The following is an 18,492-nucleotide window of genomic DNA, read 5'->3' as shown; positions in this document are numbered from 1 at the left end:
TGGCAGGTTATCTCCGTTACAGTGGTCCTGTACTTTCTCGGATTAGTAAATCTGCCCTACGAACACTTGAAAGTGTTCAGACTCGTGCGCTGAGAATGTGCCTAGGACTACTACGATGTGCTTCTACTTCGGGCACTATTGCAGAGGCAAGCACGTGCCCAGCTTGAATTTATCTGCAACATGAGCCATTGTGACTGCACACAAGGCTAAAGACTAGGCACAGGAATCATCCACCGACGAACGTCACAAGCATACCGCTTGTCGCCAGCTACTCAGAAGCCGTGTTGTCGCAGCAAGACTTATTGCCGTCGGACTTCAAACCTCGTTACATACTAGAAGTGCCACTCTGGAAGATGGCAAAGCCAACGGTGAAACTCTCAATTCCCGGAATAACGAAGAAGGCGAAAATGCCGCCTGCTGAGCTCAAGCATTTCGCGTTATCCTACATTGCTTACATGTATTAATATACCGAGCATGTTTTTGAAGTTGGTTTTGTGACACAGATGTCTTCCGCGGCAGCTTACACGGTAACTGGAATGGGAATCGCGTAACAGTTCAAGATAGGACACCGAACGACGTCTACAGCAGCTGAGTTAACCTGATGTCGAAAAGCAGTGTGTTGCATACAGAAACACAGCCTAGAGAAATGGACAGCGTTCTGTGGCACAAAACCAGCACTGCAACTCATCAGCAATTACATGTAGCACTGAGGCGTATATAGTCCCCTGGTTTATGATATGTGTCTGCTTGCTGAGACGTCTCAATCCCGATATACTATCATGCTGCAGTGGATTCCTAGCCATTGTGGAATAGCTGGAAATGAACAGGCTAACGCGGAAGCAAAAAAAAAGGCGCACACTGAAGGAAAGATTATAAAATTGCATTCTTCCTGGCATGACATCAACGCCTTGCTTCATAACTACATCAAAACCTCTATGGCGCGACAATCGGACAACCCTAAACACCAGCAAGAGAGCCTTCATTCGCTTGACGCTGGTTAGCGATTCCGGCTTGCACTTCGGTAGCGGAAAGGTCAGGAAACACTTATCCATTGATTACGGCTCGGTGTGGCGTACACTCACCGATATCTTCACAAGATTGGACAAGAGCGGGATCATGACTGTAGGGTCCGTCAAACTCCCGAGACAATAGCTCACGTGCATTGCGTGTGCCCACAATATGCGGCAGAGCGAAGAACACTTATGTCCAGTGTTGACTGCTTGGACTCCCCTCCCTTTTCGGCAGGAAATATTTTAAACTCGTGGAAAAGGTTTGACCATGCCCAACAAGCGATAAAGTCACTCTTGAACTTTCTACGTGAGACTGGTTTACACAATCGCCTCTAGAACCTGTGGGACGTGCAGACATTGCAAAATGTGTTTGCGAGATAACTAACTTTTTGTGTGGACAATATTACTCTTGCGTGTGTTGCGTCTACAGCGTGTATGCGTGTATTGGACAACGTGTATATAGTAGTTCGTTGTACCATAACATAATCACCTGCCACCTACCTTTCCCTGTTTTTCGAACTTCCCCTTATCCCAGTGAAGAGTAGCAGGCTAGAGAGACGATCTCCGGGCCGCGTTCTCCTTTTTTCTCTTCATTAAAATGTACTCCTCCTCCTCCGATTCTGGTTCAAGACCACTTTAATGTATCCACACATCAGTCGCGCGCAATTTAAATCGTTTCGTTTACCAAAACTACGAGACGCTGCCGGCAGTAGTCGCTACTTCTATAAGATTGAATGGTTTTATACCGGACTAGTGTCCCTGCATATGCTTCAAAAGGTAACAGATGTGCGAAAACGAAAAGCCATTTTGTTCGAATACTATGCGGCAGAGCTCGTCATTGTGCGCACAGAAGTCCAACTCAGTCCGTCGTGCTATATGGATACTCTAAGAGATACTCTAAGTTACATAGATACTCCAAGAGCATTTCTTCCGTCACCATGATGTTCCGTGTAAAGTTCAAGTGCGATGATATCATGGCCTTTCGCCGTATGATGTGGGTGCGAGGGAAAGCGTGCAAAGTTGATCCGATAAGGATGTTGGCTCAATCTCGCGCGTGCAAGGAAAGAAGGCAGGCAGGAAGCGCGCCGCCTTCCTTGGCACCCAAGGCAGCAGGCATGTGATCTTTGTTATGCTACAAATGATTTCATATAAGGCCCAGCGCGGCCCTTTTATAATAACAATTTAGTTTCAAAAAGAAAATATCAATAAATGTTTACTGGCGTACTTATGCTAAGAAAAGCCAACTAGCGCAGTCTTCAATATTCGTAATCCGTATGCGTGGATCAACTTTGCCGCATATATATACACTCGTTATCGCACATAACCGACTAATCGCGGGTTCTGGCGTACATCCGAGAATGCGCGACACTATTCGGATCACGCAGGTAATCTTACTAGGCTAAACTTTCGCCATAAGAATTGGCGACAACATTCAAGAATTGTGCAATACAGTAGGTGAGATTTCCGCCGTGCGACAGCTTGATAGTATTAATTTTCCTTGTGATCTAGTCAACGGGGCAAAGCGAGAAATTGAACCTGTGAGAATATATATGGCTGTTAGTAATAAATGTTCTGTCGTTCCTTTCTTTTTTACGCTTTGTACATATAAGACTTGAAGCAGTGTTCCCCTTACAAATCCTTTGATTGGTAGTGTTCTGTTCGACATTTAGGTGGTCGCCACAGAAGGCGGCGTATTTCATGAGGGCCACCCTCTCAGAAGGAGCTGAAGGACCTGTGATGTTGGTCAGTTACCGAGCCTCGAAAGGTAAGAAACTGAACATGCTCATATACAACTATTAGGGCTTAATTGCCTTACAAAATGTGCCATTAAACGAGTTATCCAATAAGCGCGTTTTTGTGATTTTATGCTCGCATGCCCGAGTATGCATTTACTTTGCTAACTTTCCAATATTCAAGTACTACACTTGAAAGGCAAGTTCACAAGACTGCACAGCCTGTGGTTTGCGAAGGTTGCGCAAGAGAGAGAAATGCGTTTTCAGGCGCAGTAATGATGTGTTTTTATGCAGCTACGTGGCAGGGGAATCCACTTTGGTAAATAAAGCCTGAGGAGCAGAGAAGATGCGGTGCAGGATAAGCACGGCAGGAAAGTGTGTCAGTGGAGGTAACGTTTGAGTTGGGAGACGTGTTGGGGAAAAACTAGGTGCGTACCCGAAGGTCCACTTTAGGGCGTGTCTTTTTGGCGGGAAGTCACGGGCGCCAAACGACATAAGACGCTAAAGGCCTCGGAACCACGACAGAAACATTGCAGCGCGTCCAGGGAGTCGTACTACACGTCGAGCAAGTACAAGATCTCCCGGCTTGTACGACGGAGGCGGAATATAATTCTTCGTGTTGATTGCTTGATCCCATGCGCTGGCATCAATAATATGCTTCACGACTTGTAGGTGGTGCTGAGCAACCATTCGTGAGGAGTTCACTGGCCCATTCAGCGGTATGCCAAGCTGGCAGTCAAGGGAAACTGATGGCGTTCGGCTGTAGACGAGCGAAACTGGTGTCCCTTGGCCGTATTGACGGTGAACAGGGCATCGGGAAGAAAACTCTCCCAGTTATTGTGTGGAGAGTTCACAGATGACATTATAGTATCTTTAACAGTGCGTATAACCAGCTCACCGAGGCCGTTAACCCCTACAGGTTATTCTCCGATGTAGTGGCATGCTCTTTTAAGTACTGTCTTAATGCAGCTTTGAATTCCTTAGACATAAAAGAACTTCCACATTCCGCAAAACAAGAGCTTGGGGTGGCCATGTGACACAAAGTTGCTTCCGAGAAACTCAAGCGCATGTTGTGAGGCCGTATCCTGTGTGGCTTCGGCTTCAACACAGCTGGTAAAGTGATCGACGGCAACGATAGTGCTACTGTTGCCTTTTATTGTTTTCCTAAAGGGACCGACACGGTCCTTTCCGATTACTTCAAATGAATAGATTGTTCCCCTGCCAAAACAACTCCGAAACCCTGGCGTATGTCTTTGTGCATCCCAGGTTCCCGGCTGTAAGTACATTGTTAAGGTATTTAAACATGTTATTCCGAAGGCAACACGGCGCAACACGTAGCCACACTGATCAGACTCGTCGCACAGGCCTAAAGTTCAAGAGCAGGCCGTTTTACTTTATGTAATTGTGCCGCAGGGTCGTACAACGTGAGGCGAATTCATTATTGCTACTTGCTTGAAGGATGTTTAGGATTCAAAGGAGCTCAGGGTCACGAGCTTGCACACACTTTAGAACTTCAATAGCGTTGACAAAGGCTAGATGGGATGACAAATTGTCGGCATCCGGATGTGATGCACTACTTCCTTGTACGATGCCGAAATTACACAATTCCAATTGGAGAGACCAGCGTACCAGTACACGGAGGCAAGCGAACCTAAGACTACAGCCAGACTAGAGACGACTGTAATGTTAGTTATACAAATATAGCCGGAGCATTAAAACGGCCCATGTTACAACCAGACACACACGTTATGAGGAGTGGCGACGTCAATCCACATTTGACAACTGGCGGCTCCCTCGAGTCAGGAAATGTACGTCATGTTGTGAAGAACGAATAACATGAATTAATCAATGGTGTTAATACGGTGCTCGAACCAGGGTGTGCAACAAAGCTCGTCAATGGATAGCGCTATGCCCGCATGGTACAACTACAGCAATGTATTTATGGCATTAAACCCGGCCGCCACCAGAGTAGAACGCTCCCTACCCTTCCAGGTGCCTTGTTACGCACGATAGAAGATTCCCCACCTTCTTTTCTTGCGTGCGCGGCTGAGCGTCTATCCTCGGCTAACTTTGCACGCTTTCACTCGCACATACAGCAAACGACGCGCGGCCACGATGTTATCGCTGTAGCACTTTACTGGTGGCGAGCTCCACCACTGGAAAAGCTGGCGCCGCCATCGGTATGAAGTGGCAAGAGGGCTCACGTGGACAAAGCGGCCACGTGGCGCGTCCGCTGCTTCGGAAGGGCCGAAGTGAACTAAAAACGAAAGTTTAAACTCGCACCTGCGGTGTGGTTCTGATTAAGTGGGGAGGTATTTGCGCCTTGGGGTAACTTCTGGACAGCATTTTAAAGCACTATAATAGGTATTGGCTGCTTTTTGAGGCGTGCAGCGTGGTAGGCTGCTGCTCGGTGCCGCAGTGCCGGACGTACGCAACAAAGCCTGGTGTCAGCCTTATTCACACGTAGCCGTAGGACGTGGAGCTGCGTGAAGCTTAGCTCGCGAAACTGAGAACCAGCAGACAGCCATCGGCTGCAATACGGCTATGCAGCAAGCACATACGCGACGCAGATTTCTGCTACGGCGTCGGGACTGCGATGTTCGGTGAGTAGCAGAAAACGCACACTGAGACGCTCGCCCGTGCTCGCTGTCTTGCTAGTGTCATGACGCTTTATTTGGTCAATGAAATTGTTGATGCTGGATTCTCGCAAGTTCACTCGAATGGAAGGGGAGCGGTAAGAAGCGCATAAAAGAAAATGACTGACACATGGTCATGTTTGTGTTATGAATTAATGTACTGGATTACAAAAAAGAAGCAGCGGGAAATCGCACGCTCAAATTACCAATAGACATACAATGCACCTTGGGAAATAATATTGAAACGTCCAATATTTTGTAGAAAAATAAAGATTGAATCGTCGCGACAGCACATCACAGTCGCAATCACAGCGTAGCCGCCGGTTTATTTCATAGCCGCCGTAGCCACGGCTGATTAAGGCAGGCCAGCCATGGTGCTGCGGGATCTCGGGAGCGGTTGGCATCGCGGCCGGTTGACATCAGGTTGAGCGCACTAGCGGGCTCTTCTCTCGCAGAACCTGCACGTCAGCTCATCTTCTTCGCCTCCTTTGGAGGCGATAGTCGTGCTGCTACGGGGCCCCTCTCGTAGTGCGAAGCGCGATTGAAATAAAGTCCAATCGTAGGGTCCAGGTTAAGTGTGCAGGTGATGTCGTCATTCGTAGGGTCGGGATCACGCATTCCGAGAGGAATGCACCTGGCAGCACCACCAGCAGAGGTTATGGGTGCGGCGCAGCCACAGTGATGCTGTAGTGCTATATTGTGGCGTGCCGTAGATGCCCGGGCCTGTCGATGCTCCAAAAGTGAGCTGTCTGGTAGCTCGTCACTTGCGTGGAGATAGCGCAAGTGTTCGCCACTCAAAATGTAGACGTGAAAGTGTTGCTCGAGCTGAAAACTGCAGATGGCAAAGCTGTTTCTGTAAAACTTCCGTAGGCACTGCATCCGCGCAAAGTGCGAGCAGAGAACATCGAAAGGCTCACCTGCTGCTGCTTGCAGCGAAATATCGAATGGTGACAGTATCAGGGTTGTGGTGGTCGCTGAAGGCATCGCAAAGGTTGTGCGTGTGGCGTCGCCGTGCCTGCGAGAGTGAAATGGTTGCTTAGTGGAGCCGATGGGAGAGCTTCTGTACGAGTGATGAGTTACGAGCCCCCGAACAGAAAGCGGACAGCTTGCGGAAAAGCTCAAGGAAGGAGAGAAGCAGGCCGTAGAATAGCCTAAAGCCTTTGCGTTTGGTTCAGTGAATTCCTTGGAAAGAGTAGTCGCGCAGCTTCTTTTGAGCTGAGAAGGAGGCTCCCGAACCGAGTAGACGTCTGATGCTGGGGCCGGCCCGTGCTGACGATCAGCGCGAGTAGACGCACGCCATGTGAGACAAGACGCCGAATGAACTAACGGTCCATCTGGCGAGGGCGGTTTTAACTGAGCGCTCGAGGGTGGCACAGTCAGCAAGGACGGCTGCCCGCAAGTCGTCGCAGATGTCGGGCCGGGGCCAGACAACTGGAGCCTGAAACGCAGCCGGAGCCTGGAACCGTGTAGAGAAGGAAGTGGCTGTCCAGCTGGATGAATCAGATCTTCGGCATGTCGATGTAGAATTTCCGGACACCCTACGAGCGCGGGATGTCTGCCGAACTGCGTGAGGCCACGTCAGTCGCATTGGTAGAGTCCGTGCGCTGATGCTGGCCTGGCTGTGCTCTGTCTTGCGGGTTACCAATTTGTGGGAAGTGGCGCGAAAAGATAGCCACCGTGGTCACAGTTTATTGGGGCCAAGGTGCAGTGCGATTTGGGGTAGCGGTCGACACCGCGGCCTCTGTGGTCGAGCGCCCTAGAGTGTTCTTTTCCCACGCTGCCTCCACCTGAGCCCATCGATCGCTCCGCTACAGAAGTATTGGTTGGGGAAAAAGAGAAACAATGTCAATGGAGCCGGCGTCATAAGTGGCACTGGTTACCATAAAAGACAAATATATATTTTAACAAAGTGAGAAAGTATCAAGGAGAGGTAGGCAAACTAGTGAAATGTAATATATGTAGTCAAACCTAACACAAGCAGGGTGGGAGATGATTTCTTGCCGGCCTATTTCCAAGAGGATGCCAATTAAAATTACCACATTCGCTATAATGATCATCATAATTGTCATCCATTGACGTTTACATCTTAGTAAAACCACTATGCCATAAAAGGTAATGTGATCATTGGCAAGCTCAAACTTCCATTACTTCGCTCAGCCACCCCTATACGCATCCAACTGTATAGCAGAGGGTCGATTAGAATGTTCTGTTTGTTTGTATCTGACTTCTACATAATGCTCCCGATGCACTATGTCTTTTATAATAGCTAAGGGGACCCCATACACGTTTCGGTATTGGAACCCGGAGGAAAAGTGCGGCATCTTTACGTACCCACCAGGTAAGAGCCATATGAGGCTATGGTGTCTCTGCTTTTCTGACTCTCTGGTCCTTCAATAATAACATAGATTGCTCAGTTTTCGCAGACAGAGCACGTAGCTATACCTATAAAAGTATTGGGCTCTGACGTTTTTGTAGTTTGCAGCCAGCAGGGTCTTGTGTGCCGCTATGCCATTACCGTTGGCAGTGGGCTGACATCCGGTACTCGCAGTACAGCGTGCACTCCTAGAGATCCGGCTTTGTTGGTGGCGATCGCGAATGTCCATGTGTTTAGTTAGGCTCGGCATTTTCGTCTCACGCAGGATATTGTTCTTGGCTTGTATCTGTCCCGTAGTGTCGTAGCTCGCAAAATTTCTTAAATGACGTGTAGGCTGAACTCGAGCGTTCACTTTCATTGGCGGTTGTGACCGAAGGCCGTTAAAATGGACATGCTTGGTTGGCTATTTTGTACGGACTTGCGCATGGGGCCAATGCAGCGTCCGGTATTTAGCGATTCTTGATGGCAGCAATGTTCTAAATTAGCCGAATGACTGCAGTTTTGAGGCTTTGTCGAGCAGTAACATAATAGTCGTTAAGAGCTTGGTCATTGCGGGGCGTGAAGGGACGCGTTGACATTTAGTGGCGCGTCTTCGAAAATAGCAGTCGTATGTCACAAATGAGTCGAATTCATACGCCGGTTACCTGTGCCGAGCCGGAGTGTCGACAATCGACTAGCATTTACTAGGTCAGCCGGTATCTATTAGAGAAAGAAATATTAAGGAATATTGTATCAGTCTCGTTGCGATATTAGATTAGACTTGATCACATACCAATGAATATAAATGAGTTAATGGGATAGTGCGCAACACTTTCTTTTAAAAAGATGCACTTCTTCTTATCAGTTTTTGATTATCAATCGTATTGTCCATAAATGCTAGGATATGTGCATGATCGGAAAAAAACACGTTTTCCGTTTGAAACAGTGAATTGTGTCTGTTATTTCGTTCTTGTAAAATTAGGTTTATCTCTAGTGCATTCATAAAATTTATCACATTATAAGCAGTATTTCAGTGGGTAACTTCACTTTTTTTCGAACCTTAAACATTTAGTCATGTTACAACACACATATTTTAATTTCGGACGTGATATGTCATGTGACTTGATTTGCATTCTTCTCGCGTGGAAAAGCGTAGGCTAAACCCTCTCTCGGTGCCCATATCTTCCTATTTATTCACATTAATCTTAAAATTAAGAGTGCTCGGGTCGCACGTACTGCTATTGTATATTCCCTGCAGTGCAAAACTCGAAAGACCACTCAGCGGCGCTCAATTGAACATTAATGTTTTCTCATTAAAAACAACTCATAAGAAGTTCTCGGGTACGTCCTCGGATGTTTTAAGAAGTGTATGGATATAGAGGTTGAAGAACTCGTGCATTGAGAATTACGGTCAGTTCAGACCTCCTGCCTGGGTTATGGGCCGTTGGTACACCACCACGACTGACATGTTATCACTTGTAATTTGACGTTGGTCTCTATAAAATGCGTCTCGAAGCCAGAAAGAGAACTGAAGGTGTAATTAGTCATTGCAAAGCGCCACATTCATCGCCCCACTATGGCACCATAACCGGTTAAAGCTGACTGGAACACATCTAAGCCACACGCAGATACACGGTTCATAATTACTTAGGTGATACCATCTAGTTTTTTAAGTGTCCATCAAGTAAGCCAAACCCCGTCGCACCCCAGTCTCAGCAGTGACAGCTCTAAATATAAAGCCTTGATGGACTTCCTGATGATGCATAATTGCACTCATATTTCTAAGTTTCTTTTATAATTCGTTTATTGTGCTACGAAGCAGCCGTTAAAAAATGCCAGTCACGCTTACCGAATAACACTATTACGGAAATTTCACTAGGGAACAACGCTCCACACTGAATGAACTGCATTTCGAAGTCCGAACAAACATGATTATCGCAATATATTAAACACATAGTATTGAAGGCGAGCTGGAATAAAACAGGTGTCATACCCTGCCTTTTTGATGACATGGGGCACTATAAGGTAAAGCAATTCCAATATTTTCTTTTATTCAAATCGCCTGGCGTCAAATTCCCGTAACTGCTGACGCAAGCATCGGGACGTGGCCCGCTGCGTTGTCTGGATAGCGCCATCAAACGCTCTCCTAGAATATAGGAGCTGACTTTTGTTTCCTTTTAAAACAAATAACACTGCCGACATTGAGCGCTTTTTCTTGCTTAATTGGCTGACAAACGGTGAGGAGCACACTCAAGGGTAGAGGGTTTAGATTTGGGCGAGGCAGTCGTAGGGAAAATAGATACCCGTATGAAGAGGATGGTGCCGGCGTCTGCGACTAGTCCGTTTCCTGTTATTTAGCTTACGGTGGACGGTGAGGGGACAAATTGCAATGCATGCTCACTGACTTGGAGAGGCAAAGCAGAAGGGTGTGTCTAAAAATTAAACCGCAGAAAAATAAATATTGTTTAACAGTCTCGGAAGAGAACAGCAGTTTACGATAGGTAGCGAGGCACTGGAAGTGGTAAGGGAATACATCTACTTAGGGCAGGTAGTGACCGCGGATCCGTACCATGAGACTGAAATAATCAGAAGAATAAGAATGGGCTGGGGTGCGTTTGGCAGGCATTCTCAGATCTTGAACAGCAGGTTGCCATTATTCCTCAAGAGAAAAGTGTACAACCGCTGTGTCTTACCAGCACTCACGTACGGGCAGAAACCTGGAGACTTATGAAAAGGGTTATACTTAAACTGAGGACGACGCAATCAACTATGGAAAGAAGAATGGGGGTAACGTTAAGGGATAAGAAAAGAGCAGATTGCGTGAGGGAACAAACGCGAGTTAATAACATCTTAGTTGTAATCAAGAAAAGGAAATGGGCATGGGCAGGACATGTAATGAGGAGTGAAGGTAAGGGATGGTCATTGAGAGTTACGGACTGGATTCGAAGGGAAGGGAAGCCTAGCAGGGGGCGCCAGAAGGTTAGGTGGGCGGATGAGAATAAGAAGTTTGCAGGGACGACTTGGCCACAATTAGTACATGCCGGGGTAGTTGGAGAAGTATGGGAGAGGCCTTTGCCCTGCAGTGGGCGTAACCAGGCTGCTGCTGCTGCTACTGCTGCTGCTGCTGCTGCTGCCGCCGCCGCCGCCGTCGCCGCCACCGCCGCTGCTGCCGCTGCCGCCGCTGCTGCTGATGATGATGGCCGGTCGGAAATCATGGCTACGCGCAACAGAATGCTAATAATGCTGCCAAAACGAATCATCAGCAAAGAAAAGCTGGTACACCGACGTCGTGTACGTGCTGAAAGGGCTCGACAACGTTACAATGTCACGCGAAAAAAGATTTATTACACGCAAATAAACCCATGTGCTCCGGCGGGTGCGAGTAGCAAGCACCTGCGCGTTCGGCGGGCAGCTACCTTGTTTTCCTTTCGGAACGGGGCAGTCACCGGTTATTCAGAGAAAAATAATTTAGTTTTGTTTGGCATACTAATGCATCTTTAACTCGTACATGTCACTTTGACGAGGTGAGTTTTCGCGGTTTGGTGACGTCGCGTGAGAGACATGTGAAGTGGACGCAGCCTGAAGACTTTTGACCAATAGCAGAGGGCTAGTTGCGAAGCATCGAATCATAAATAACTTTTCTTTTATTTGGTCTATTCATGCATAATCAGTGTGTACACTTAGTTCTCGATGGGGAGCGAACGCGGTTTTCGTGACGGCGCGTGACAGAAAGGCCAAATGGCGCTTGCCCAAAAAAGTTCTTCACCAATAGTGGAGGGATGACTGCAGAATCGGAGTGGACAAGCTTGCGATAAATTTGTGTCATAGCACCACCATATAGTGCTAAACGCACAAAAGAAGTTTAGAGAAAACTAACTTTTTTTTTATTGATATGATATAAGGAGATGTTGGCGCACGGGTTACGGCGCCGGCTACTCCTCATCTCGTCAGTGGTTCTGTCATACATCGTACAGTGTTCAAGGTGACATATCAAATAGTCTTTTCACACAAGCACCAGGACATATCACGCAACGTTTCCACAAGAAGACTATGACGTAAGGAACACATGGTACATACAATATACAATGTGAATGTCTCCACACTTATGTAGATGAAAGTCTCAAAAGTACAAAAGATATTGTCGCCTAATAACACGTTGTCTAGTCAGCGGGTGGTGCATACATCGTGTAAATGCATTATCACATACAGTAACAACAGAACAGTCAACATAACATAATTCACAAACAGATGGATATATACAGTGACAATGAAATGAAGGGAACAATGAAAGCACTAATAACGTCCAGCAATGCCGCTGTCTTCAAGAAAAGTCTTTAGTGCTTTTAAAGCAGTCTTCTGTAAGGCCGTTGTTGGCCAAGGGCCCGAAAGTTTCCTTAAACTGCAAGGTCTGCGGTCTAATTTAATTAGCGCTGATTTAAGTCGGCTTCTTGGTGTGTCGTGATGTGGGCAATCTAGAAGGAGGTGATATATATCTTCGTCTACAAATCCACAATCACATTCGGGGGTTTCCGCACGGCCAATTCTGTGTAATAAATGCTTTGTGTAGGCAGTGCCTAGCCTTAAACGATGAATAAGGGTTTCCATAGTTCTATCTAATGACAATGAAAATTTGAATTCAATAAATGGATCAATATGATATAAGTCCGAGCTCTTAGAATTCTGGTCAAACCAAGTGTTTGTAGACATCGTGAGAGACGTTGTCCTTATAATGCAGCGTAGTTCATCCTTTGATATTGGGAGCGGAGCCGTATCATCTTTGAGGTGCGCTCGTCGTGCTGCTTTATCGGCTGCTGTGTTGCCAGGAATGTCGCAATGCCCTGGTATCCACTGGAATGCTATTGAATGTTTCGCTTCGCTTGCTTTTGTGAGGTTTTTAAGTGTTTCATATATTACACTGTCACTGAATGTTTTCCCCTTTTTGTTGCAGAGTGATGTTAGAGCCGCCTGTGAATCGCTGAAAATTACCCACTTTTGCGCATCTCTTACTGACAATATAAATTTTATGGCACATAGGATTGCGAACAGTTCAGCCGTTGTGGACGAAGTCGCACGAGATAACTTAAATGATTCTTTTTTGTTGAGGTGCGGTATAATGAATGATGAAGTTGAAGAGGTTGCTGTACTGGAGCCATCTGTATAGACGTGTGTGTATCCTGAATACCGCATATATATCTGGTACAGCGCTAGTTGTTGAGCAGCTCGAATGAACATGTCTCTTTTGCTGAATATCCCATCTACTGACAATTCGATTTTTGGAACTGTAAGCAGCCATGGAGGATATTCGATGTCTGAGTTCCAAAATTCATTTCTTGGCAATATGTGAAGATTTTCTTGAATTTCTATGTGAACATAACTTCTATCTCGTTTCATTATATCTAGAGCCAATGGGTGGTTTTTATGCCGGGTTTGAAGACCGAAATAATGCCGGCATGTTTCTGTAGTTCGTATAACTGGAAATGGTGATTGGCGAGCCTCAGCTATTACAAGAGAACTAGAAGTCGCTCGTGGAACTCCTAGACATAGACGTAGTCCTCTAGCTAAGAGTCTTTGAAGTGGCTCTTCTGACGTGTGGGAAAGTCCGTGTAAGATGGGCGCGGAATACGCAACTTTTTGTCGTATTAATGCATTGTGAACAGTCAGCATGGACGATACTGATCCGCCCCATGATGTGCCTGCAAGTCTGCGAAGTACAGTCACTATGGCATTGACCTCGTTTTCGAGTTTTTTTATGTGGGGTGACCAGGACAGCTGCCTATCAAGTATTATGCCTAGAAATCGATGCTGTGTGACAATCATTAGAGGGTGTCCTTCCAGATTAAGAGTGAAATTTTTTAACTGCCTTCGAGTGAAGGGCAATACAGCTGTCTTTGCGTGTGATAGTACCATTCCTCTCTCTCTCAAAAATTTCTTGATTATATTTATGCCGTCTTGCAATGCCATTTGAAGTAGTTGAGCATTAGACCCAGATGTCCAAATACACACATCGTCTGCATACAGTGAAAACTTTAACTGTGATGGCAGCCTTCTTGTTAAATCAGCCATGATGCAGTTAAAAAGGAAGGGGCTGAGTACGCTTCCCTGTGGTACTCCCTGTTTGACAACATGTTCAGCACTCTTTCCTTCACCCGTCTGAACAAATATTTTGCGACCTGATAGAAATTCAGACATCCATCGCAAGGACCTGCCAGACAGACCAAGTTCCAACATGCTTAGCAAAACATGAACGTGACTAACAGTGTCAAATGCCCTCTTGATGTCTAGGAATACTGCTATAGTCATGTTCCCACGTGCACGCTCATGCTCCACACAGGTTACTATATCTAATATTGCATCCATTGTGCATCTATGTTTTCTAAAACCTACTAAGTAGTTGGACAGCACATTCGTTTCATTACACCACCATTGAAGTCGCGCGTCAATCATTTTCTCCATTACTTTGCATAAACAACTTGTCAAACTAACAGGGCGGAAGGATTCAAGGCACAAGGGCGTCTTACCAGGTTTTAAAATTGGTATGATTCGAGCGACATTCCAAGAGTCAGGTACAGTTTCCTCTATCCATAAGTTATTATAGATGTCTAAGAGAGCATTTGTACCTGTCGGTCCGAGGTTTCTTAGCATATTGTACGTAATGCCGTCCGGCCCAGCAGCGGACTTTTGGCGACATGATGCAATTGCACATTGAAGCTCGCTTAATGTGAAAGTATGATCTAATTGAGGATGTTGGGCCCAGTAGCAAGCAGTAATTTTTCGTTTAGCCAAAACTACTGAAATATTGAATTCTGCACATTGCGATGAAAAAGCAGGTCTGGAAATAAGCTCACAAAATTAATCTGCAACTATTATTTCACATGTGTCCCGAGCTACAGCTAGAGCACGAAATGGGAAGCTCTGTGTTACAGGTCCGCTTAAAGAACGAATTACTAGAAAAATTCGGGGAACAGCCGTGTGAGGAGACAGCGTGCCGCAGAAATCGCGCCAGCGCCGTTTGCCTAAATTTTCCATTCGTCTGCGCATTACATTGTGTATTTTATGAGCGTTTCTGTATGCTTCTAAACTTCCGCTCCGTCGGTAAGCTCTTTCGGATCGACGTCGGATGGCTCTTAGGTGTTCATATTCTCCGTGAACTGCAGCATAATCTTTTGGAATTGGGACCTTCCTTGTGCATATGTTCATATTGTCTTGCAAAAATTCTGTAAATTTTTCCACTGTTGCATGTTGATTAATTTGATCCGTTAGGCGGTACCGAAAAGCTTGCCAGTTGGTTAGTCTGCTGTAACGCCTGATATCACAGAGCATGCTAGGGTGGTAAACAAGGATGGGAAAATGATCCCTTCCGCGCGTTTCCATATCTGTTGTCCATCCCACACCATTCACTAGATCATGTGAACACAGGGTAACATCTATGCAGCTTGAGTAATTATATCCACGAAGGAATGTTGGCGACCCATCGTTTAAAACAGTCAAGTTGCATTTATCTATGGCGCACTCAATGACGTTACCCCGTGCATCACAATGATCACTGCCCCAGACGGTGTTGTGTGCATTGAAGTCGCCACATATAATTACATTAGAGTGAGCTATTTTGAAGATATCCACTAGCGCTTCTACTGAAATCCGGTTTGAAGGTTGTAGATATAGATTAATCACTGTTATACAGAGCTTGCCAAAGGATACCTTACATGCGATGAATTCCGGGAAGTCTGAATCACTGGACTGAATTTGATAAGATGGTAGGTCCTTTCTGACGCACAGGAGCACTCTGCTAACAGCACCTTGACGAGAAGTCTTGTATATCACATAATTTGAGAGGCGAAAGTCGTCATTGATTCCCGCCTCTTGAATGCAAATTATTGGGAAGTTGTATTGCACAAGCAGTTTACGAAAGTCAGCACACTTCCTTCGAAGACTGTTCGCATTCCACTGAAATATGGAGACATTTTTGTAGCGGTTATTCATGCTCTGCCTGCCACAGTTTCGGCCCGGATTGTTGACACAATAGTGCTTCTAGAGGCAACAAGGCTTTCACTTCTGGTAGGTTGTTTGCTTCCGGCAGAGCAGACAGGATTGCCTTAAGAGCTGCGAAAAGCATTCCCAAAATCAGTTGTGTCACCGATGCTGTGGTATGGTCGCTATTAGCTGGTGTTACTTCTGCAGTAGATGAGTAAGGTCGCTGAGAGAAATGTGTGCGAGTACTGGAGTTTTCTTGAGTATTACTTTCTGCCTGTTGTCGTCTGGGTTTCCGTAGCACTGATGCATAAGAATGGGCACTTGACCGTGATCCTCTTGATTGGTCTCTTGATTGCACTGCTGGTTGTTCTCTAGAGGAGGAATAGCTTGTTGATGCTCTTGGCTGTGGTGGTTCCGGTGCCCGCTGAGGTGGGTGATCTGGCACTGGATGAACAATCTCAAGGTTTGGGGCGGGTTCATTGCGTCGCGGTTGTCTTCCATGGATTAGTTCATGTCGACGCATTTGTGTCGCTGCTTTTTTCTGAGGGCAGCCTGAGAAGGAGGCGGCATGGTTCCCCGCACAGTTTGCACATTTAGGTTGAAGAAGTGACTTGCACTCCTTGTGGTCATGATCTTCTGAGCAGACTTTGCATCGACGTGTGCTGCGGCAGGTTTTCGCCATGTGCCCAAATCTCTGGCAGTTATAACAGCGAAGTGCTGGTCCTAGGTATTCCTCGACAGGGTGACTGGTGAAACCCAAGTAAATTCTTCCTGGAATAGGGCGATCGTCTCTGAAAGTCAGAATTACCGTGTGAAGTGGACGTGACTGTACTGCTCCATCTTCTTGGCGGGAATATCTTATCTGTCTGCGTGCCGATATAACTCCCGCGTCTTTCAAGAAGTCCAGGAGTTGTTCGTCTGTATACTGCAGAGGCACATGTTTTACTTTCCCAACGTTTCGCGTGTATGACTCGGGGATGAAGGGCTTGACTTCCAGGCCGCCTACATTTGAGATCATCAATAGGCGTTTCGCCGACGCTAAGAAAGCAACGCTGACACTGAAGCTTCCATCTCTGTTCGTCCTGAAAGGCTGTACTTTTTCTCTGGCAGCGGAAACTATTTCGGCAGACACTCGGTTCGGATTTACTTGCCAAAAAGTAGTACCTTCACTTGTTGGGAAAAAGACAACCGGAATGCCTTCGGCTCGCTTTTTCTTGTACGTGACCAAAGTAAATGGTGTATCGTCACCCATCTCTTCCTCATCACTTAGCTCATAATTCGATGTTGTGTCATCGTACTTGCTGTCTTCTAGGCGAGGCTTCTTGCTCTCGGCTTCACCGTCAGCCATTATTCCTGAATTCGCTGAAGTTGATTCCGAGTTGTGGAGAACCAGACGTGCCGGCTTTATGAAGCTTTGTGACGCTTGCAAGGCCCCAGGCTTTTCATTACGGCCCGTAGCATCATTCACATGGCTTGTTACGTTTGGACGAGCATAAGGCTCGTGACGATGTTCTCGGCTTCCGACCACCGTAGCGGCAGGGTAATAGCCAGGTCCTCAAAAAAGAAATGTCGTACCTGTAAGGCGCCTGGCTAGTTGAATCTTCGCCCGACGTCTTGCTAATCAATCGTCGTCAATGGTAACCGTAGACGTTCAAAAACCAGAAAACTCAGAGGACCGAAGAAAAACAGTGACCGAACAGTGACTAACTTTTTATTTCCTTTACATGCAGATGGCCGATGCGAACAGATTGTTTGGGGCTCAGTTGTACGAGCAAACGCAACATCTTGCAACGAAGCATACAAGACAATTTGTGGCGATAAGCGCTACAACGAATACAAAGACGAATGCGGAATTTAATAAGCTGAGTGTCTTTTCTGGAGCTAGTAAGAAAATTGTTTGCTGATTCTAAGCAAGTGAGAAAATAAAAGCAGTTGTAACCATATTTGAAAGTGTTGTAAGGTTTTTCGTAGCGTCAACAGAAACCATCCTACATAAGGTTTGGATTCGCATTGATCTCATGGCTTTCCCTTTTCTCATAAATGTTATAAGACCATTATTGTTATTTTATTAAGGCAATACACAGATACCTAGAGGGCTATGCACATATTTTATAACGACTTCATGGTCAAGTTACACAAGGGACTTCAAAGAGCCCTGCGCCCCGCATTATTTTATAACTATAAATATATAACACAAGAGGCGACACAAGCTTCCGAGAACACCTGAGCCAAATACTACTGAAATTCATCGAGACGGTGACCTATAATGCCTCTGCAACTATTGATCATGCTTTCCTGTAGGTCCGTCAAACGCCCGCTATGAAAGTGCAAGTAATGGTGTCATGGCACCCTCATGCTAGTATTGCCTAGACGTACCAAAAGGTCTTGAATTGAGTAATATTAACATATTTTTTGTCAACTGCCAAAAAGTGTCTGCAGCGGCAACAATGTTCATGATTATTCAAGATAACAAAATCACGAAATACCACTGATCTCAAAGTTTTCAAATAAAAATTTAGTTTCCTACTTTATGTTATGGGGTTTTACGTGCCAAAACCACTTTCTGATTATGAGGCACGCCGTAGTGGAGGACTCCGGAAATCGACCACCTGGGGTTCTTTAACGTGCACCTAAATCTAAGTACACGGGTGTTTTCGCATTTAGCCCCCATCGAAATGCGGCCGCCGTGGCCGGGATTCGATCCCGCGACCTCGTGCTCAGCAGCCCAACACCATAGCCACTGAGCAACCACGGCGGGTTTAGTTTCCTACTTTATATACTCAGCGACT

At 46.2% G+C, this 18,492-nt stretch overlaps 1 protein-coding gene across 1 annotated transcript in view; it reads left to right on the top strand.

The window, feature by feature from the left end:
• Positions 1-17,646, top strand: part of LOC126517552 (uncharacterized) — a 43,366-nt gene extending 25,720 nt beyond the window's left edge. Inside the window, exons 3-5 of the mRNA XM_050167296.3 lie at positions 2,681-2,775; positions 7,646-7,717; positions 17,434-17,646. Coding sequence (XP_050023253.1) covers positions 2,681-2,775; positions 7,646-7,717; positions 17,434-17,561 — 295 coding nt within the window. The 3' untranslated portion in view covers positions 17,562-17,646. The remainder of the gene's footprint in view (positions 1-2,680; positions 2,776-7,645; positions 7,718-17,433) is intronic.
• Positions 17,647-18,492: the final 846 nt, after the last annotated feature.

Source organism: Dermacentor andersoni, chromosome 11 (genome assembly GCF_023375885.2).
Source record: "Dermacentor andersoni chromosome 11, qqDerAnde1_hic_scaffold, whole genome shotgun sequence".
In the NCBI taxonomy this organism is placed as follows: domain Eukaryota; kingdom Metazoa; phylum Arthropoda; class Arachnida; order Ixodida; family Ixodidae; genus Dermacentor; species Dermacentor andersoni.
Note: the sequence above shows the minus strand (reverse complement) of the source record. Positions and strands in the feature narration are given on the sequence as shown.